The 18463-nt window shown below is 39.3% G+C and overlaps 1 protein-coding gene across 3 annotated transcripts in view; it reads right to left on the minus strand.

Moving 5' to 3' along the window:
- Window positions 1-18463, minus strand: part of NTRK2 (neurotrophic receptor tyrosine kinase 2) — a 206149-nt gene that overhangs the window by 85413 nt on the left and 102273 nt on the right. For all 3 annotated transcript variants that reach the window (XM_052701545.1, XM_052701544.1, XM_052701546.1), the window contains one exon: window positions 6034-6222. In XM_052701545.1, coding sequence (XP_052557505.1) covers window positions 6034-6222 — 189 coding nt within the window. The remainder of the gene's footprint in view (window positions 1-6033; window positions 6223-18463) is intronic.

Below are 18463 nucleotides of genomic sequence, written 5' to 3' on the forward strand. Positions count from 1 at the left end.
AGAATACAGCAAGTTAGAAAAAGACTGAGATCACCTGGGATGTAAATGAAAATGCCTGAGAATAAATTAACAAGTCAAATGCCCAGAAGGTCAACTGGAAGGGCAATAATTATTCACATTGGGCATGTGAGCTGTGTCTCATCTACCAACTGAAATGATTCACATGCATTTTTTCCGTGTATGTTCACTAGAACCTGAACTAAGGCACACAACAGGCAAAAACATTAAAATTCTAGAAGCCACTCAGCTAAGTACAGTAATTGTTACTACTTTTCAATGGCGTCTACATAACCCACTACTTTTTCAACATAGTATTGTAATAGTGGGGCTGCTATCTGTGTGCTAATAGAAGTCCATGTGATGCACAGACATTATAGCACGTAAGCAAAACCCTACATTTTTATAAAAGTAATAAAAGCAAATTTGAAGGTTGCACTATTCTTTTTTATCCAGTGAACACAACTAAAGGGAACACTCGCACTCTGGTACTTGAAGAAACACTCAAGTCTGCAGAAATTTAGACCAAATGTTAAGACTACCTAATGAATACACACTCATTTACCACTTGAAAGTCACAGCCCACACCACATCATCTAAAACACATAGTCTGTAGGTATGGCTACTCATCTTGCCACTAAGCTACATACTAAATAGGCTGTTATTTTCCATTATTGATAACACCTTAAAGGACAAATTGAACTGAGTTGAAAGCATGGATTCACTGGAAATGTAAACTGACATTACTGCAGTTGGCATTCATTCATCCTCAGGGACCTGAAATCTAGAGCTGACAAACCGCTTCATGAAAAGGCAAAGTTCCACCTTCCTCTCAGCTGCACCAAGTGGCCACGGTGATTTCTTGGCATGGAGGTGCAGGATGGCTTGTGCTTGAGTGAAATTCAGAGAACAATTTGATTCTTCAAATCCCAAAAATACCTGCAAGGAAATTCTTATCCAGCGTTTGTGTTCGAAGTCTAAATTTGGGCATAGCCACTGACGTCTTTCATGTGCCCTCTTCTTAGGTTTTGCTTTTCACATTAATGTTCAGCTCAGCAATCTTATCTGCTGACTGCGTTTCCACCATTAAGCACTGAAATGTAATAGTAATGGGCTGATACATTCTAAGACCTATGCTGCAAGCTAAGTGATGAGTGAAAAGTGTCCATAGCTGTTCATGGGGAAAACAGCTTGGTTCCTTTCAGCTTATTTCAGCAGATCTGGCAAATTCAGCTGATAACTTTGGCAACCACAGTGTCAATGCAGGGATGTAAAAAACTAATTTTTGACACATTATGGTATTAATGAAGAGACTAGCTAATTTAGCTGCTGTGACATCTCGAAGGATTAGTGAAGCCAACCTTTTAGCAATGGTTAGTCACTATGCCCACAAGACATTAGATCATCTTGATTTCAGGAGAGACAATTTGTGTCAAAGTTTGCCACCCATGCAGGATTTCTGCATCTGACAGTAATGTTTAACTACAAAGTTATGGCTTGATTTTCAGCAACAGCTACTGATCACTATTGATAATTCCCAGACAAAAAGTTTGCAGGCTAACATTAGTGGATCATAGTGTGGTTAACAGTGAATTAAGTGCAAAGAGCATTTCACTACCTCCAAGTGGTAGACTTTCTCACACATCTGAAATAAGAGTTGTCACTGTTAGCTAAGTACTGACAAAATGAATGATCTTTTGATTTCTCATAGAAAGAAACAGAAAAGTCTGGTACGTGCCTGAAACGTGCACCACAGACTGTAACTTTCCAAGACAGAAAGGTTAATGATACTGGTGTGGCAGATGAGCTGCACTAGCCAGCAGTAAATAATGGTCCACAGCAGATGAAGGAAGAATCTGAAGTGCTGGAATGGGCTGGCAGACAGACAAGTGCCCAAGAAACATCAGTGCATTTGCTGCCAAGGCAAAAATGGTGGGCAGTCGGAGTTGGAAGTATCAGTTAGTTCTAGTTAGAAGATGAAAGGTAATTTTCAATTGTTAAGTCAATTAAAAGTTCATATGAGCATTTGGGCTGAAACCTGGAACAGAAATTCAGCCCTAAGTGATGACTGTAATCCAGATCCTGAAGTCACTGGGGCCTTGGTTTCCATGGATGTGCATTTCCCACCTCAAAGACTGTCCCACAGGAGAAGGGAAGTACTACAATTTTTTGTTTGAGATTGATTCTTTACGAGACAGCGCTTTTTAATTTTTAGTCACTAAGTCATAATAAGTCACTTTTTGATTTAAGTCACTCAGTCACTAAAGTACCAATACACTGAAAGTGTCAGAATTTCAAATTAAATTTACTGCTGTCAATTTTTAAATTTTCTTTTAACCGTGCACATTTTGAATACTGTGCATTAGAGCATGATAAAATTTACTTGAAATGGTTATCTTTACAGAAGTCAAGATAGTTATTAAGTTGTAATGAAACTCCAATTGCTAAACACAGCAGATATACCCCTTCAGCTTCTGTGAAAACCACAACTCGATCTTCATACAGTTTCATCTAGCTCAAAGTTCAATCCCTTTCTGCAGGCCAGAATTCAATAAATTCGTTTCTAGCAGGACTGTCAATGATTGCTGTCTTTAATGCTAGAGGACAATGGAACTTACATGAGATAGGAAATAACTATAAATGTTAATTATCTTGCTGCAAATGGGAAACCAGATGATATCTGGTTATTGCATACAGGAAAAAAGTATGAGAGCTACTTAGCTTATAAATACCAGATATATACATCAGGAGGAAGCTGATGAGTTACAAAAAGACAAATGCAGCTCTGTACTAACAAGGGAACAAGAGAGACAGAAATAGAGTATGTGAAATCATTCACAGAAGGACTATTTTTCTATCAGATAATTTGTATTTCCCTCTAGCAGACAGATTATAGAATCACAAAGTGGTTGAGGGGCTCAGATTGGTAGGATTTTCTGAATCCATCAGCTCCAGTCTGTGCCCAAGCAGGGAGAGCCAGAGCAGGATGCCCAAGATCACATCCAGACAGTTGTCAAAGATCTCTAAGGAGGAGACTCCACAACATCTGGACAGCTTGTGCCGGTGCTCTGTCATTTGCACAGCACTGAAGTGCTGCCTGGTGTTCAGAGGAAACCTCCTGTGTTTCAGTTTGTGCTCACTGCCTCTTGTCCTGATACTGGACACCACCAGGAAAAGCATACCTCTGTTTTCTGCACTATTGCATCAGATGTTTGTACACTTGGACCAAAGATCCTCCTGAGAATGCTCTTCTCCAGGCTGAACAGTCCTCGCTTTCTCAGCTTCTTCTCACAGGAGAGGTGCTCCAGGCCCTTCACTACCTTGGTGGCCCTGCATTGTCCTCTTTCTAGTATGTCCATGTCTCTCCGTAAAGGGGTTCCCAGATCTGGACACAGTGCTCCAGATATGAGCTCTTCACTGCTGAGTAGGGGTAAAGATCACACCCTTGGACAGGTGGCTCAATGTGATATGAGGTCGGTCCCACAAGCAGCATCCAAAAAAATTATGGTGTCAAAGCAAAACTGATCTGCACAAAAGATTTGAAGCTCTCTGACAAACAGTGTTAAAGTGTGTTTATGTGTGATGCATTCAAGTGTGTACAAGCATGCTCATGTGTGTTCAGGTCTGTGGTGCGCTCACAAATGCATGTGTATAGCGTGTACATGTGTGTTCAAGTATGTTCAGATGTGCAGTGCTTAAATGTGCATTCACATGTGTCAGGCATGTATGTGTTCACAAACATATGTTCACACATGTTCACACATGTGTTCACGTGTGGTGTCTGAGCATGTCCACACATGTGTCCACACAAGTTCAGATGTATGGTATGTACATGCATGTTTACATGTGTTCAGGTGTGTAGCATACGCATGTGTGTTCACACGTGTCTGCCTTGGTTTATACACAGTCACAGTTTTCCTAATTTTCTTTACTACAATAAAACCAAAAGATTAGGACCACCATGGCAATGTGGCAAAATGCAGAGCATCAGCCCCTCGTAATTCCCCACAGCACCGTAGAAAACCCTTCAGCTGTGTCTTGCAAACATTTATGCACAAGCTGAACTTCATGTACTGTGATTAATTTCCCTGACACCATGCGGGTTTCATTGCAGCACATTAAACCAAACACAGACTTATATACTTTTAGGATCAGGACCTACTTAGTGCTACTCAGCTGTGATTTAATGCATCTGTACTTAATGTGCAGCTTACTAAATGTGAGATAATTCTGTGTTTTCATACAGTTTTTGCATATTTTTCTCCAGAACAGCATGTATGTTGCTTCAACATTACTGTTGAAAGTGAAATACTCTGTAGTGACTAATGTTTATTTAAACAATTATAATACTGTCTACTGCAGCTGGGAACGGAGGTACAGTAGCCTCATATTTAGAAGCATGGCCTTTTATATAACATTAGAGAGCTCTAGTGGGCATGTTGCCCATTTCTAATTCTCTAGTGGCTTCTATTTTTCACAGGCATTAATGTTCTAATCACAATGTATCTTTATAACATTTTCCTTGTGCTGATCAATTATCATAAAATCAGTGATTATTTAATACATCCTCCCACATATACTATACATATACTAGGCTATTCAAATAACCTCCGGTATAAGAGATAATGGGGCATTTCTAGTCATAAAATAGTGCCACACATGTAAAAAACATAGTGAAGGAGAACACTGGAAATGTATAATAAAAGCAGAAAAATCCCTTCTCGTGAATGGCAGAAGCATTTTTGTTTGGATTATTCTTAGTGCAGCTATCATGATGTGGATGAGTATCAATGTTTGGAACGTAAGTAGGTAGTCCAGTATCAGACTTTACAACCTTAGATGTAACGCACATACATATGCAGGCACAAACCCATGCACAGGTTAAGATTGCTATTACAGCACTTAAGCTTTGCAAAGTTGGAGATGATGACCTTTGCTTATGACCTTATGACCTAGGCAGGCAAGCCCTAAACAACAACTCATGCTTTGAAGCAATATCATTCCAGGTATGACAGAGATGGGTGGTGATATCCTTTAGTTGCACGCCCAATGCTCATCAGCTGCACAGGGAATCTCTGGATTGAATTCTCAGAGAGACGTATTGGACTTCCAGGGAAACTGTATGTACTCTCCCACCAAAAGAACAAACAAACAAACAAACAAACAAACAAACAAACAAAAAACGGAGGCAAAAAGATGGCTGAAACACTTAAAGACCTAAATGTACTGATGAAAAATATTAAGTACTACAGCTGCTATGTGATGTGATGGTATCACAGTACCATCCAGGTATTTTTTTCAGTTTTTTCACTGCTAATAGCTGGTTCAAAAATCAATATTTTATGTGTTCAATTCTACAGATTGTCATAGGTTTGAAGAGCGGTAGCTGAAGTTAGGAATACTCTTTTCTAGCTATGTGTAGTTAATTGTTTTTAACTCTTCATGGTACTTTACATTTCATCTTCAAACTGAGCATGAAATAATTTCTATGTGACATTTATTGTCCAATAAGGAACTTCAAGCTCTTTTAAAAAATAGTTAATGTCTTTTCCAGCTACAAAGATTGAACTGCACAGCTAAATTAAAATAATGGAATTTTTAACCCTTATTTATTCTTAAAACTTTACACATTCTTAGATTTCAAAATCTGGTTATGTTTTTTACCAAAACAAAAGCAGTGAATATGTAACAACACTGAATGCTGTTTCTGACCCATCATTTGTTTTCTCCCAAGACAGCACTTGGTGCAGAGGACTGGCCAAAGACCACTGAAATCAATGGAAAGGCTACCAGTGACTTTGATGGAATATGGACTGGGTTTGAGTATAAGACTAATGAATTAATTGACTCATTACAAAGTCTGAATTTCTCTTTGACAGATGTAAAGCAGTACATTAAACAAATCGCAGACGTTTTAACCCCACCCTTTCACTCCCAGGAATTCAGACTCTTTTTTTCTGTTAGCTCCATTAAGGAGCCCCAGCACTTGCACAAGAAAAATGAATGACTGAAGTACATATAATTATTTGTACTTACAAGTATCTGGTTTGAGCTGATTGTTGGTAATTCCAAAGTACTGGGGATTTTCAATGACAGGAATCTTTGTCATCCCAATGATGACCGCATCAGGACCTCCCTCAGAAGAGGATGGAGTGTTACTGCCATTTGAGATGTGATGGAGAGGACTGGCTGAATCGTCGTCATTGCTGATAACTGAAGAAGGACCTAGAGTTAGAAAAAAAGATTTGCCTTAACTCAGCACGTTTCCTTTCCCTCAGACCATTCTTTTTTATTTACTTTTGTCAACAGTTTAACCTCCATCCTGATAGTCGAACACTCTCTTTATGTGCTTTGGTGATCTGACCTCATGAATTTTATATGTCTGGGTGGAGATGTACAAATGGTAGGCTGTTAGGAGTTGGAATGTGAAGCAAATTTTTGCACTGGTAGATCACCTAGACTAAATGTGTCAGAATTTAGTATAGTGTATTACTGGGAAAGTTCTCCAAATTTGATGAATTCGTTCTATCATTCACTGAAATACACATTAACTTTTTCAACTTAAGCTCTTCTCAGATCACCCAGCAGTAATGCCTTTTTCACTGACTTTGGGAAATGCCTGTCTTCTCTTTGATGTGGTATTAAAACAAGAAAAAAAATGGAGACGGGCTCACCCTAATGGGGGAATTTCTGTCATTTCTGAAAAGCAAAATGGCTGACGGTCAAAACTGTGTGGACAGTGTTGACAGTCACAGAAGGTCACATGCCCAAAGTAGTAGAAAAGACATATCACATCCCACTGTGAAATACGGAGTCATTGCACTCTGGCTTCTCCTGTCCAGAACATTGTTCTGGCTCTTCCAGCCCCATCCATACCTGAGACGAGTCACATTCCAGAAAGAGGCTTATTTTGGTCAGTGATTTATTGAGAGTTTTGTTTTATTTTCACTTCATGATTTATGTGCCATGGAGATAAAACCTTATAACCACTCGAAAAAAATGCCTAGCTGTGTTCCACTTGTGTAAGCCACTGAGACTTCTGATCTAACAGCAAGATCAGTGCAGATACCATTTGAACTCTTGTGATCTAACCCTGCTATCTAAATTCTCCATAACTTCCAGTTTACTGCCAGTATTCAAAGAAAACCAGTAACCAACTAGCAGTAAGGATATTTTGTCTAACCAGACAACTGAAGAGCCAGTAGAGAACAAGAACTCCACATTTCAGATAATTCTCCGTCCAAATTAACCGGTGATTTTGAGGAGGTATTCGCATCATCTAATGTGAGCAATCAATAGATGATGCTAGAAACAGAATGATTCACTCTCTTGATGTGCCTATCCTGGAAGGACATCCTCAGAAGACACCTTTGTTTGCTTCCACCCTACCTGCTAAAGAAGGAAGTAGCAGAGAGGAGAGTGGAGAAGACTAACAGATATGTTTACCCTGGGACATGAGCCACCCCTTATCAAAGTGTCCCAAACTGGATTTTAGGTTGGACAGAACAGTGCAGAGTTACAAAAGATATAAGCACCCCAGCACAAAGATGGCATCTGTATCAGTGGTAGAGATGAAGGATACAAAAACAGAGAAACTGGGAACCAACAAAGAGGATCTGAGAGAAGATGAGAAGGATTTACCTCAGCATAGGCACAAATAAGGAGCAAGGGCAGGCCCAAGTACATCAGCCTAGAAAAATCTGCTTTAAAGAAAGGAAATTTAGCCTCTTTTAATGTTTTGTGGTGCACTATATCGTAACAAAAACACTTTATCATTTCATAGTATGGCTCACAGGAATAAAATAATTTGGCATGTGGCTATTCAACCCTTGCTTTAGAGATTCGAGCATACTCCCATGCCTGTCCTGCTTTCCTTTCTCCCCAGTTGGCTTAATGGTTCATGAGGGAAATGTTCTCATAGTTTGAAAAAGTATTTCTCTCCCTCTAGCCTGAAACATTAGAGGTAATTTTTCAAAAGCCTTGCACTTCACTGGAAAGTCATTGTTGACAAATGTAAGTGAAGCCTAGATCTCTGCAATTTATCAAGTGAAATACTAATACCAAGGCTGTTTTTGTCATTACCGATCACTGAGATTGATTCTACTAGGAAAACTGCCAGGATTAAGAGTTTTTGGTGAAGATTTCTCTAATGAACTGCAGAGCCTAGCAAAGTGTGGGAAATGGTCCCTCAAATGACACACAAAATACTTACGTAAAGTCACAATGTATTTTTCGGGTGTGTGAGTTGTGTTTAGTGCAACGAGAGTGCAAGTACATTTAAAACCATATGCAATTTTTTTGTTGAGATTGTCCTAAGGTGTCTTAAATATCTGAATGCCAAGCTAATGGCACCAAAAAGCAAGCAGGCAAATACAAGTTGTCTCGGGAAAATGCAGTTCTTTTATACTTACAGAAAACTTGTATGAGGGTCAAATCCCTTCTCTTATAGCAAATGGACAAATGCTCCAGCCTCTGTAATTTCATAGAGGTGATGGGAAGGAATCACATATTTCTAGATGTTTGAGCAATATAATGAATAGAATCTCATTCTGTTGTCATATTATTTCTTCACTACTCTAAGACCCCATTTTGCACAGCAAGCTATTTTTTTTCAGTCAGTGTAAACTGCAAAGAGCTGCAGGTGAAAAGTAGCCAATTGTTCTATAAATCTATTTATTCAATTAAGATAACTGCTATCAAATTGTCATCCCTGTGGCTTGAAGGTGGTTCCACATGTATTAGACTCTCTGATGTAGATGAGGAAAACCTGGAAAACTAAATGATTCCTCCACAGTAGGAAACAGTTTAAGACAAAGTAAAATGTAGGAAATTTGTGCTGTGTCATTTGTTGTCCATTGTCATTTATTAGTAATGAATTAGCCCGTGCAATTGTCTTTGGAAACAGTTGTTTGGATTAAAAAATCCTATTTCCTTTTACTGTAAATTTCTTCCACTTAAGCCAAATGCAACACAGCCGATGGAAATTTTTGTCTACTAGAGGCAGTTGAGCTCAGATGCTTTTAAAGAGCCTTTTTCTGTTAGCATCTTTTAGAGAATATGAACAAACTGACAGACAAACTGTGTCAATACTTGCATATCTGCCAGACTGACCACTTGCTGTGAAGATGCATTTCATTTTTTGAATGCATTAAGTGATATAACAATTACAGATCAGAACTGCAGCTCACTTCTCACAGCAGCAGCCTATGACTTATATTCCAGTAATGCAAAGCCATTTTCCTGGATGAAGCAAGATGAGACCATCATCTGTGCTGACGAGAAACTAGAATTGCCCTTTTCTGAATTTTCACTGAGCTCAAATCTAAAGATAATTTCTTAAAGTACCTTAAAGTATTCTTTCATGAAGATTAAATGGGGATGCTTCATTATTTGTTAAAAGCAGAACGAGTATGACAATTACCTGCAGTCTACTATTATTGATTCTGTTTTTTATCAAATCTGCTGTTGGTTTCACATCCAAAACCCGGAAATGTTGGACAAAATGTCTTTGGTGGAAGTTAAAATTATGGGTTATGAGTAGTCATTAGTTACTGCCAACAGCAGTCTCATAGTCAGCTTAAGCATTTAGGGAAACTGCAGAGGTTTTCTCTGCCTTCACTATGCTACCCAACATCTTCCTTGTTACCGCTTTTTGACTGCATTTCTTGTTTTAAGAAGACAGAAGCTGGAGCCAGATGAGAAATGGTAGGCTGCCTTAGAGAAGAAAGATGAGAGCTACACATTACAGAGCTGAATTTCTCCACTCTGTGGTGCTGAGCTAAGAAACTGTCCATTCTGCACAGCCTAGGCTCAAGAAAAATCCCTCTACGTAGAAAAAAAGCAGCTATCAGACAAAATGGTGACAAGTAAGAAAACTAATTATATTTCTAAATTGACAAGCTATAGAAAACCCAAAACACTCCTCATATCTCTAGGTTGTGAATGATCCTAAGACATGGCATAGGGATAAGCAGGAACAGCAGGCAACTCTTGCTGCATGCCTGCATAAAACTGGAGAAAATCACATGCTATGGGGGAAGGGAGGTCTTGTTTTATCAGCGCCAGTGACAGAACAGGGCACCCCTCTCTGAACACAACTCGTCTCTGCATCTCTGTGCTGCTTCCTCAACACAGTATCTCCACACTGTCCTTGACTTAACCTCACACCAACAAATATCAATTTTCTTAGATTTAGAAACAAAATTTAATACTAATAACAATTTTCAAAGCATGCTGTTATTTCTGACCAAAAGAAAAAGTTTCATGATCATAAATTCCATCCTTTCATTCCACCCCTGTGCCATCAAGAGGCAATGCAGTTCTAGCATGTATGCTCCCAACACATATCTGTACTGTTATTTGCTGGGGCTGGGTTTTGCTTCACACTATTCCAGACTTCAGCATATAATTAAGAAGTCTGCTGTGGCAACATATCTGACTACAGACTGCCATTGAAATAATCCACATGACCTTCCTGTGCGTAAAAGTACGGAAATAACCCTGTAGTGAATAGTAGCATGAGCCAGCCAAGTAGGCTCAAAAAATAAAAATGAGAGCTTCTCAAAGGCAGAATTGGAAAGAACACATGGTTTTGGTTTGCATCTGGCATGGCCTTGTAAACATATATTCTTAGACTTCGGTTTAGATGGTCAAAAAAGTGATCACTGTGTCTACCTACTTCTCCTTTCACCTACTGCATCAAAGATAAAACCAATTTACTTTATGCATATTTGCTCCCTAAACTCTAATGAGATCTCTTGAAGACTGCAATATCCTGAAACCCCCTCACAACACACTTCCGTGAGTTACACATCACTTGAATTATCCCTGAAGTCACTACTAATGTCTCAGCCATGCTGAAAGTCATAATTACCAAAAACCAGCCTATTTTAGTATTGTGACAGGAGTTTAGTTATGAGCACACATATGCTTAATCAAGTAAGAAGGCAGCTCACATAAAGAGGATTATTTATAGAGTTGATTTTTGTGCCATGATATCTTATTAACTGTGGCTCCTTCAATGAAAAATGACACTGTTAGCCTGAAAGATTTCCCAGTTGATCTTGTACTAGCATAAGTTCTTTTTGGAGTCCATGCAGGGACATACCTGCATGACACACCACAAGTCAAAAGCGAGACAGTAAATACATATCACATCAGTCAGCATCACCTCTGCTAGATTTTAAGGCCATAATGAATCTTTTCTCTTCTCTCCTTTTGGGAGATGTGTAGTTAAATATCTTGCCCTAAAACAGTTTACCTGAGACTTTATTCCCCGTAAACTTCCATATTTGCTGTAGATTCTACTTTCTTCTTTATTTTTTGCATGATTAATATGTAAGTTGTGCGCTTCAGCAAAAGCGTTGATTCAGATTCTTTTATTAGAGAGTTAAGATTCAAGTTTCCTAACAGAACAGACATCCTTTTAGCTCAATTGTTAAGTCCCTATTTTACCTTTTACTCCCTTTAGAAGACAACTTACGAGTCATGGCTTGGCACACTTTTTTTGACCCAGGTGATACAAACATTACTTTGAATACTCTTTGCCATTCCAAATTCAACTAGTACAGGTAACTGTGATGTTGAATAATGTTTATGCAATTCCATTAGGCTGAATAAGAGGACCCAGCCTAATAGAGGGTAATGCAATTATAACAACATTATTTTATATTACTAGTCTCTTAAAATGTTCCACGCTGAATACAGATAATTGAATTAAGAGCCAAAAATAGAATACAAGGAGAAAAATCAAGGCCAGCTGAAATAAGCTGCCCAAAGAGAAGCCAGCTTAGACTCAGTTCAGTTAGTGGTGCTGTTTGAAGTAAATTCAGATTCTTCTGCAAATTCAGAGTGGGTTTGTTAAAACAGTGCTATTTGCTTTGCAACTGCTGCTGCTTTTCATGACGGAAGGAGCACAGCACACTGCTCTTGTGCTTTCTCATCTGTTCAGCAGTGCAGAGCAATAGCTGTTCTTGCTTCTTTCCACCTTTCAGCCAACCTCTCTTTGTCTCTAATCTCTAACAGCTTTCCAGAACAGAGCCATCAGTGTTAGCCACAGTGCTGTCACTTTAATAGTCCTTGCCACAGTCAGTTAATAGTGGATTAATAGTGCTTTGTTTGTGGTGAAGGAGACAGAAGAGGATCGCCCCAAGCAGCCTTATACCCAAGCCTTTCCTGATGAAGCACACTGCTTCTCAGAGCTCAAACAAATGCATGCCCTTCCATCCTGATACAGCACATTGAGCCAAAAACAATGTTGTAGACATTAAGTCTGTGATTCAAAAACTGAGACTTGTCATGCTTGAGTGTTTAGAGGATAAATAATCTCACATCTTCTGACAGGTATCATTAATCTGCTTAACAGATTTACATCCTGCAGTGCGTTTTTAAGCTTGCACTCCATTGTTTCTGGATACACGAGGTAAGAAAATCTTTCTTATGCTGCCCAAAATGTTCATTTCCCATCCAGGAACACGCCTCCAGGAAGTCAGAGGAACCAGAACGGATGTTGATCCAGAGAGCCAGAGAACATTCCCACACCCAGCAGATGAATGCCTCCAGTCAGCACATGCTTCAGAGACTCCCTGTCCAACAATCTCTAAATTATAGAGGAAAGGGGACTCCTTGGAGAGCTCTTGTAGGAGAAGTTTCTCCAGTCAGGAGAAACTGACTGGAAATGGAGGCTTAAAATCAAGAAGCAGACTTTAGGCGTCTGTTCACCTGCAACTACTATGAAACAAGGGGGAGGCATTTCTTTGAAGATCATAACAGACAGAGAACTTTGACAGAGTCAAAATTTAATCCAAGTGATAAAGTCTCTCATTTTGCTTTCACATGAAAATCAATGTTTTGTATTTCCATATTTGTAGCAGCTTCACAGGAAGACCAAATTATATTGGTAACACTGTATCACTTTCAAGCAGAATAAATCAGTGACAGATTAGTTTCTTCCCTACACAGCATAGTTTAAGCAATAGGTACCCACGACCATACTTAAATAAAAAGTATATTTGTCAGCTTCACAGGAACAAATCTTCGGTGTTGTCAGGTATCAAAGGTCAGCCTCAGTGACCAAAATGCTTTTCCCCTAAAATGCATGTTCTTGCTGGAAAACTTGTTTCAAATGCCTAACTCTTCTAGATAGAAATGAATGTGCAATCTGTGTAATTTCCACTGAGATGGTTCTGTACAGATTTTAGCCACTCAAATATATCATCAGGCCTTTTTGTTGTTGCTTTTCATCTAAGAGTCACAGCTGCTTATGTGTTGATTCAGCTTTATTTTGGAGCACAATTGTGAAAGATCCCTAGTCAGTGCCAATCTAACTGCTATTTTTTTTCTTACAGCCTCATCCGTATTTTCATGCATGCAAGCATTCACACACCCCTAGTGCATTCCAAAGGTCATAATATCTGCAAGGGAAGTTTCCAGTTAAGGAAAATACCCTAGAATCTGTTAGAGGGTTGCTTTATAAAGCAAGTGGTTCCCCCAAAACCATGCAACCTACAGGATGCAGGAACAGACCAGATGCACAGATGTCTAGGTCTGGGACAGGCTGACAAGGCAGTTCACCCAAGAAACCTATTTTCCAGCACTGCAAAACCCTGTAGGAAGAAATAAGAGGTCTGTAATTGTCCTTGTTTTAGCTGAGATCTCTTTTTTTCTTTTTTCTTTTTTTCTTTTTTTTTTCTCAGAGGCTTGCATTATGCCATGTTTGGGATTTTTGATGAAAACTGTGCTGTTAAAACAGGAATGTTTTCATTGTTGCAGAACAGTGCTTACACAGAGCCAAGGACTTTGCAGTGTTTCATACTGCCCTGCCAGGAAGGAGGCTAGGCAGGGAAAGAAGGGGGTCAGAGGCAGGACAGCAGACCCAGGCTGACCAAACAGATTACACGCTGTGACGTACTCAGTGATAAAAGCTGGGGCTAAGAACAAGGAATGAGAGTAAGTTCAGAGCAGAGGTGTTTGTCTTTCCAGTACACTGCTATGCATGATGGGCCCAGCTTTCCTTGGAAGTGCCTGAACATCTGCTCGCCCACTGGAAGCAGTGAATAAATCCCTTGTTTTGCTTTGCTTGTACATACAGATTTTGCTTAAAATACTAAACTGTCTTTATCTGTCAACTTGTGAATTCTAACACTTTTATGATTCTCTCCCCTATCCCATTATGGGGCAACGTTCTGCTGAACTGCCTGCTAGGTTAAACCAGAACAGTAATGCATAGTGTTTTCCAAGTGCGGCCCATGAAGGAGGGAGGATGGGTAACTGCCCCCTCCCCTCTTTACTTCACAGGTGATTGTCATCAAGGGTTCCACCAGCAAAGACTTGTCCTGCAGCACAGTCTCTTAAACACAATCACCAATAAATCCTCATGGTTTGTCCTCTGTGAGGCACATACTATATTACTGCTGTTTTGGAGGCAGCAGGAGAGGCTCTATGGCTCACTGATTTGCCTGCACTGCAGATGGGATCTTTGTCAAAGCCACAGGCAGCACGAGGAAGAATGGCCAGCTACTGTTGCCAAACCAGGCAGCCCTGGGAGAGCTAAAGCCCTCCTTCAGCTGTAGGATAAATGGTAGCCATACAGCTGCCTGCTGTCTCACAGGCATGTCTGCAGTATCTGTAGCTCAAATGATATGCCCTATCATAAAGCATGAGGAATTTATAGCCTCTTGTTATTGGTTGTCAAATGAAACACACATCAGAGACAAAAATCTAGCAGAAATGGAGTGTATTAATCAGTAGAAATATGTGAGCCAGAGAAGGATACAGGGCAGCAGAAGACTTGCATAGAGAAGGAAACAATATTTGTATAGTGCTAGATGGGAACGAGGAGTTACATGTCAAAATTCAGTCAAGAAAAACTGTGATAAAATGTTATGAAACCTTCCTCGGTCAGTAGAAATGCACATAAAGAAGTTCAGAAATCTCCACTTCAGGAAATTTTGAAGTTATGTCAGACAAATGTCTGTTTGGAAAACTACAGGTATGTTTTTTACTGGCTTGGGAAGGGAATTACGGCACCTTTTCAGCCGTATTTTTCCACGATACCAAAATGTAGACCTTGAATGGTCTTATGGAAAATGTTTTAACTCTTCAAGTGGTGACTTTCCACTCAAAACTGAGTGAGGTCTGCAGCTCAACAAATACAGAGCTTATGTATATGTACATATATTTCACTGCATTAGCAGTTTACTTTTCCGATCTGAATGATCTGAAAAGCAATTCATCTTTGGAGATAAGAGGGAGTTGAATGGACCTTTTGGAGGTGTTCCTCTCTCTGCCAATACAACAAATCAGAGATGCTGAATTTATTTCAGAATAACACCCTTCCTTAAGTGCTATTCCTGAAGCCGTGAAGCCTCACATCCTCCAAACCCCCTTCGGTTATAGAACTAAAAATTACTGCTGCAGAGAAAGTGACACCCATGGACAGAGAGGCATCACCTCATTATTTCAGCCTGCTCCAGCATCACTGTACACAAGTTGTGAGATCAGATGCACAAGTTGACTGACTTGACTCCAGATGTTGGCACTCTACTGCTGTTCGCAGCCATATCCTCTTCCTTGTCAAGGAACATGCTTTATTCCCTATAGACTTCCTCTCCCTTGCTATTTTCTTTCTAACTGTTGCTGTAGTAAGCAGGAAACTGCCCAATGCAGAAAACCATTTGCACCACACTAGCTAGCTCAGCCATCCAGGAGGTGGTCACAGTACAAACCAAGCTCTATCAATTTTGCTAATGCAGATCTGAAAATGAATACATTAACTGTGAAATTCATCATGAAAACACAATAGGGTTTTGGCAAAATATTAGAAGGATCAGTGTTTATATTTTGCAGAGCTCTAAATAAAGCAGTGTTTCTCTTTTCTTTTCTTTTTTTTCCTTTTTTTTACCCAAGACATTGCACAGACTATTTTCACAAAACATAGAATCATAGGATCATAGAATTTGTCAGGTTGAAAAAACCTTCAAGATCATCAGGTCCAATTGCAAAACATCTTCTGCAAAGCCAAGGAACTTTACCAAATATTTTCCTCTAATTTTTTTTCTGATAAACCTTCTCTGTTTCTTTACTGACTTCCTTCTTTTTGAAGAGTTTTGCCTTTCTCGTTATAACCATCTTTCTCTTGACTGCTTGGTTCACCAGCGCTGTCATTTTTATTTATTTATTTATTTTTAATCACACTGGATTTCTTATCTCCTTGCAGCTTCCCATCACCTTGTAAAACACTTCAGCTTGCAATTATCCACTTGTGAATACCCACTTATGGCTTCTTGTGTTGTAAGTTAGATAGAAGCATTAAATAGCTTCAGCATCAATATTCTCTATTTTTGGGATAACATTAATTTATTCTCAAACTTCCCCTTTTACAAAAACTTCAGTCATGGCTGTTTCTTAGCAACATATTGATTAGAACAGATTTACATGGAAATCAAATACTCTCAAAAAGGAAGCTGACAATATAGCCTTATTTCTGATCAACAAAAGCAAATACTACCATGCAGAATGCAATGGTTTTTCTGTGCTAACCTAATGAACATACACAGAACAAAAGCACAAAATGAAGTAGAAGACTATATAGACAATCCTAATCAGTGTATCTCTGAGTTGATCTGCAAAAATAATTTGCTTGCCTTCAGAGGCTGCAAAACAAAGGAAACTGCACACAACCACAGACCTCCTTTGCCCTGGTCACAAATCAAAATTGGAATCTCAATGGTCCTATACAAACAGGTCCAAACGCCTAAATCATAAAAAGCACACACATCACCTCCCACGTGCAAAAAAACTATACACTCTTACTTCATGTGCAGCAGTCCTAAATAAACAAGCATCAGACTTCACCATATGAATACAGTCACTGAGTACTTCATTCTCTGGGGTGCTCAAATTTACACAATTTCAGCAAACTGGAAGTTTTTCATTTTCAGTCTTTAGAAAAGACCTACTTTCCCTGAACATTTTTCTACACTTCACTTATTTTGCCAGATTAGGTTTTTTGGTTTTGTTTTTTGTTTTTTGCATTGTTTTGGTGTTTTGGGGTTTTTTTTCATATTTTTTTTTTAACCCAAAATAATGCACTGAACTCCAACTAGCTAGTTCTTTAGGAGTACAGACAAAAACACATATGAGGACAGCAAGAACATTTGAAATCAAATGCTAAGTGTGAAATCCTACAAACAGAAAAATGAAACAGTAATACAAAAAAAGTCTAATTCTCTTCACTGTAATATCAACAGAGAGTAATTTATTAAAGTGACAGTGGTGCAAAATCCCTGTGAATGTCAGTAGAATCAGGACTGCTGTATTTATATGAAGAATAACGGTATTCTTTTTTGGCAAATTAAGTCTTGTTCTGCTCTGACACTTAGTTCTGTCACTAAAAGCAGCATCTACAATATATGGCCACATATGAATTATGTTTGGAATGGGTTAAAGCAATAGATCTGTATTCTTCCCAAGAGGCAATGCCAAAAATGTAATTGCCCATATTTGTACCACTAGGTTACAAAGGATGACAGTTTCATGTCTTTCTAATGGTTAACTGAAAATCTATAAAATCCTTTTCTTTTTCTTCTGAGAAATTAATATAGGACCAAAACCTGAAATTCCAAGTGTGGTTATGCTCACACAAAAGTCCCAGGGAGAAGATTAAAAATTCTATGATTTGCTGTATGCTACCAAAAATGTAAAGGCTCTGTACACAAGGCTGCTGTTTTGATTATTAAAATTAGTGAGACCTAGATCTTTCACCTTTCATTCATGCGGTCATGCAGGGACTGAGGGAGGAGAATAAATCAGCTTGGGAAGCACTTATCCCTGGGCTGGGCACCAGCAGAAGCAAATTTCTCCTACCATTTCTCCCTTCCAATCTCCTCTTTAGTGCCCAAACAGAAAAAGGAAATGGGCAGAAAAAGGAAAGAAGAAAGCTCAAGTCCTAGCCACATTTAAATACAGTGCAGCAAACTCATCCTGACAAACACGCAGAATCCATGCAGGTGTTTTGTGCCTAGGTACACCCCTTGGGAAGCTTTCAACTGGGCCCTGTGACACAGAAAAAAAATCATCATAAATGACAGTCTAAGAAGTGGCCTACACCTATCAGCTTTGTTGGGCTTCTGCTGAGATGACCGAGCTGCCCTGCAACAGAGAGGCACCATCCCTGAAGAGGCACTGGCTCTGTGGATGGGATGCCACACAGCCTTGGGTCTGGGGCCTGGCTACTAGCTCTCACCACTGAGTTATCTTATCCTTGGTGGCACACAGACTCATTTAAAAGAGTACGCAGTTCATCAGCTGAGTGATTTGGATGTCTCTGTGCTCCAATACGACTTAAGAGAGTCTCAATTTTTCTTACTTCACCAGTCAATTTCTTCATATGGGAGCAAAATCCACAGAACAAAGACACAATAACTTACAAGAGCTATCTAGCCAGTTTGCAAAATGAAGAAAACCT

This window comes from Tympanuchus pallidicinctus, unplaced genomic scaffold (genome assembly GCF_026119805.1).
Source record: "Tympanuchus pallidicinctus isolate F22 unplaced genomic scaffold, pur_lepc_1.0 scaffold4, whole genome shotgun sequence".
In the NCBI taxonomy this organism is placed as follows: domain Eukaryota; kingdom Metazoa; phylum Chordata; class Aves; order Galliformes; family Phasianidae; genus Tympanuchus; species Tympanuchus pallidicinctus.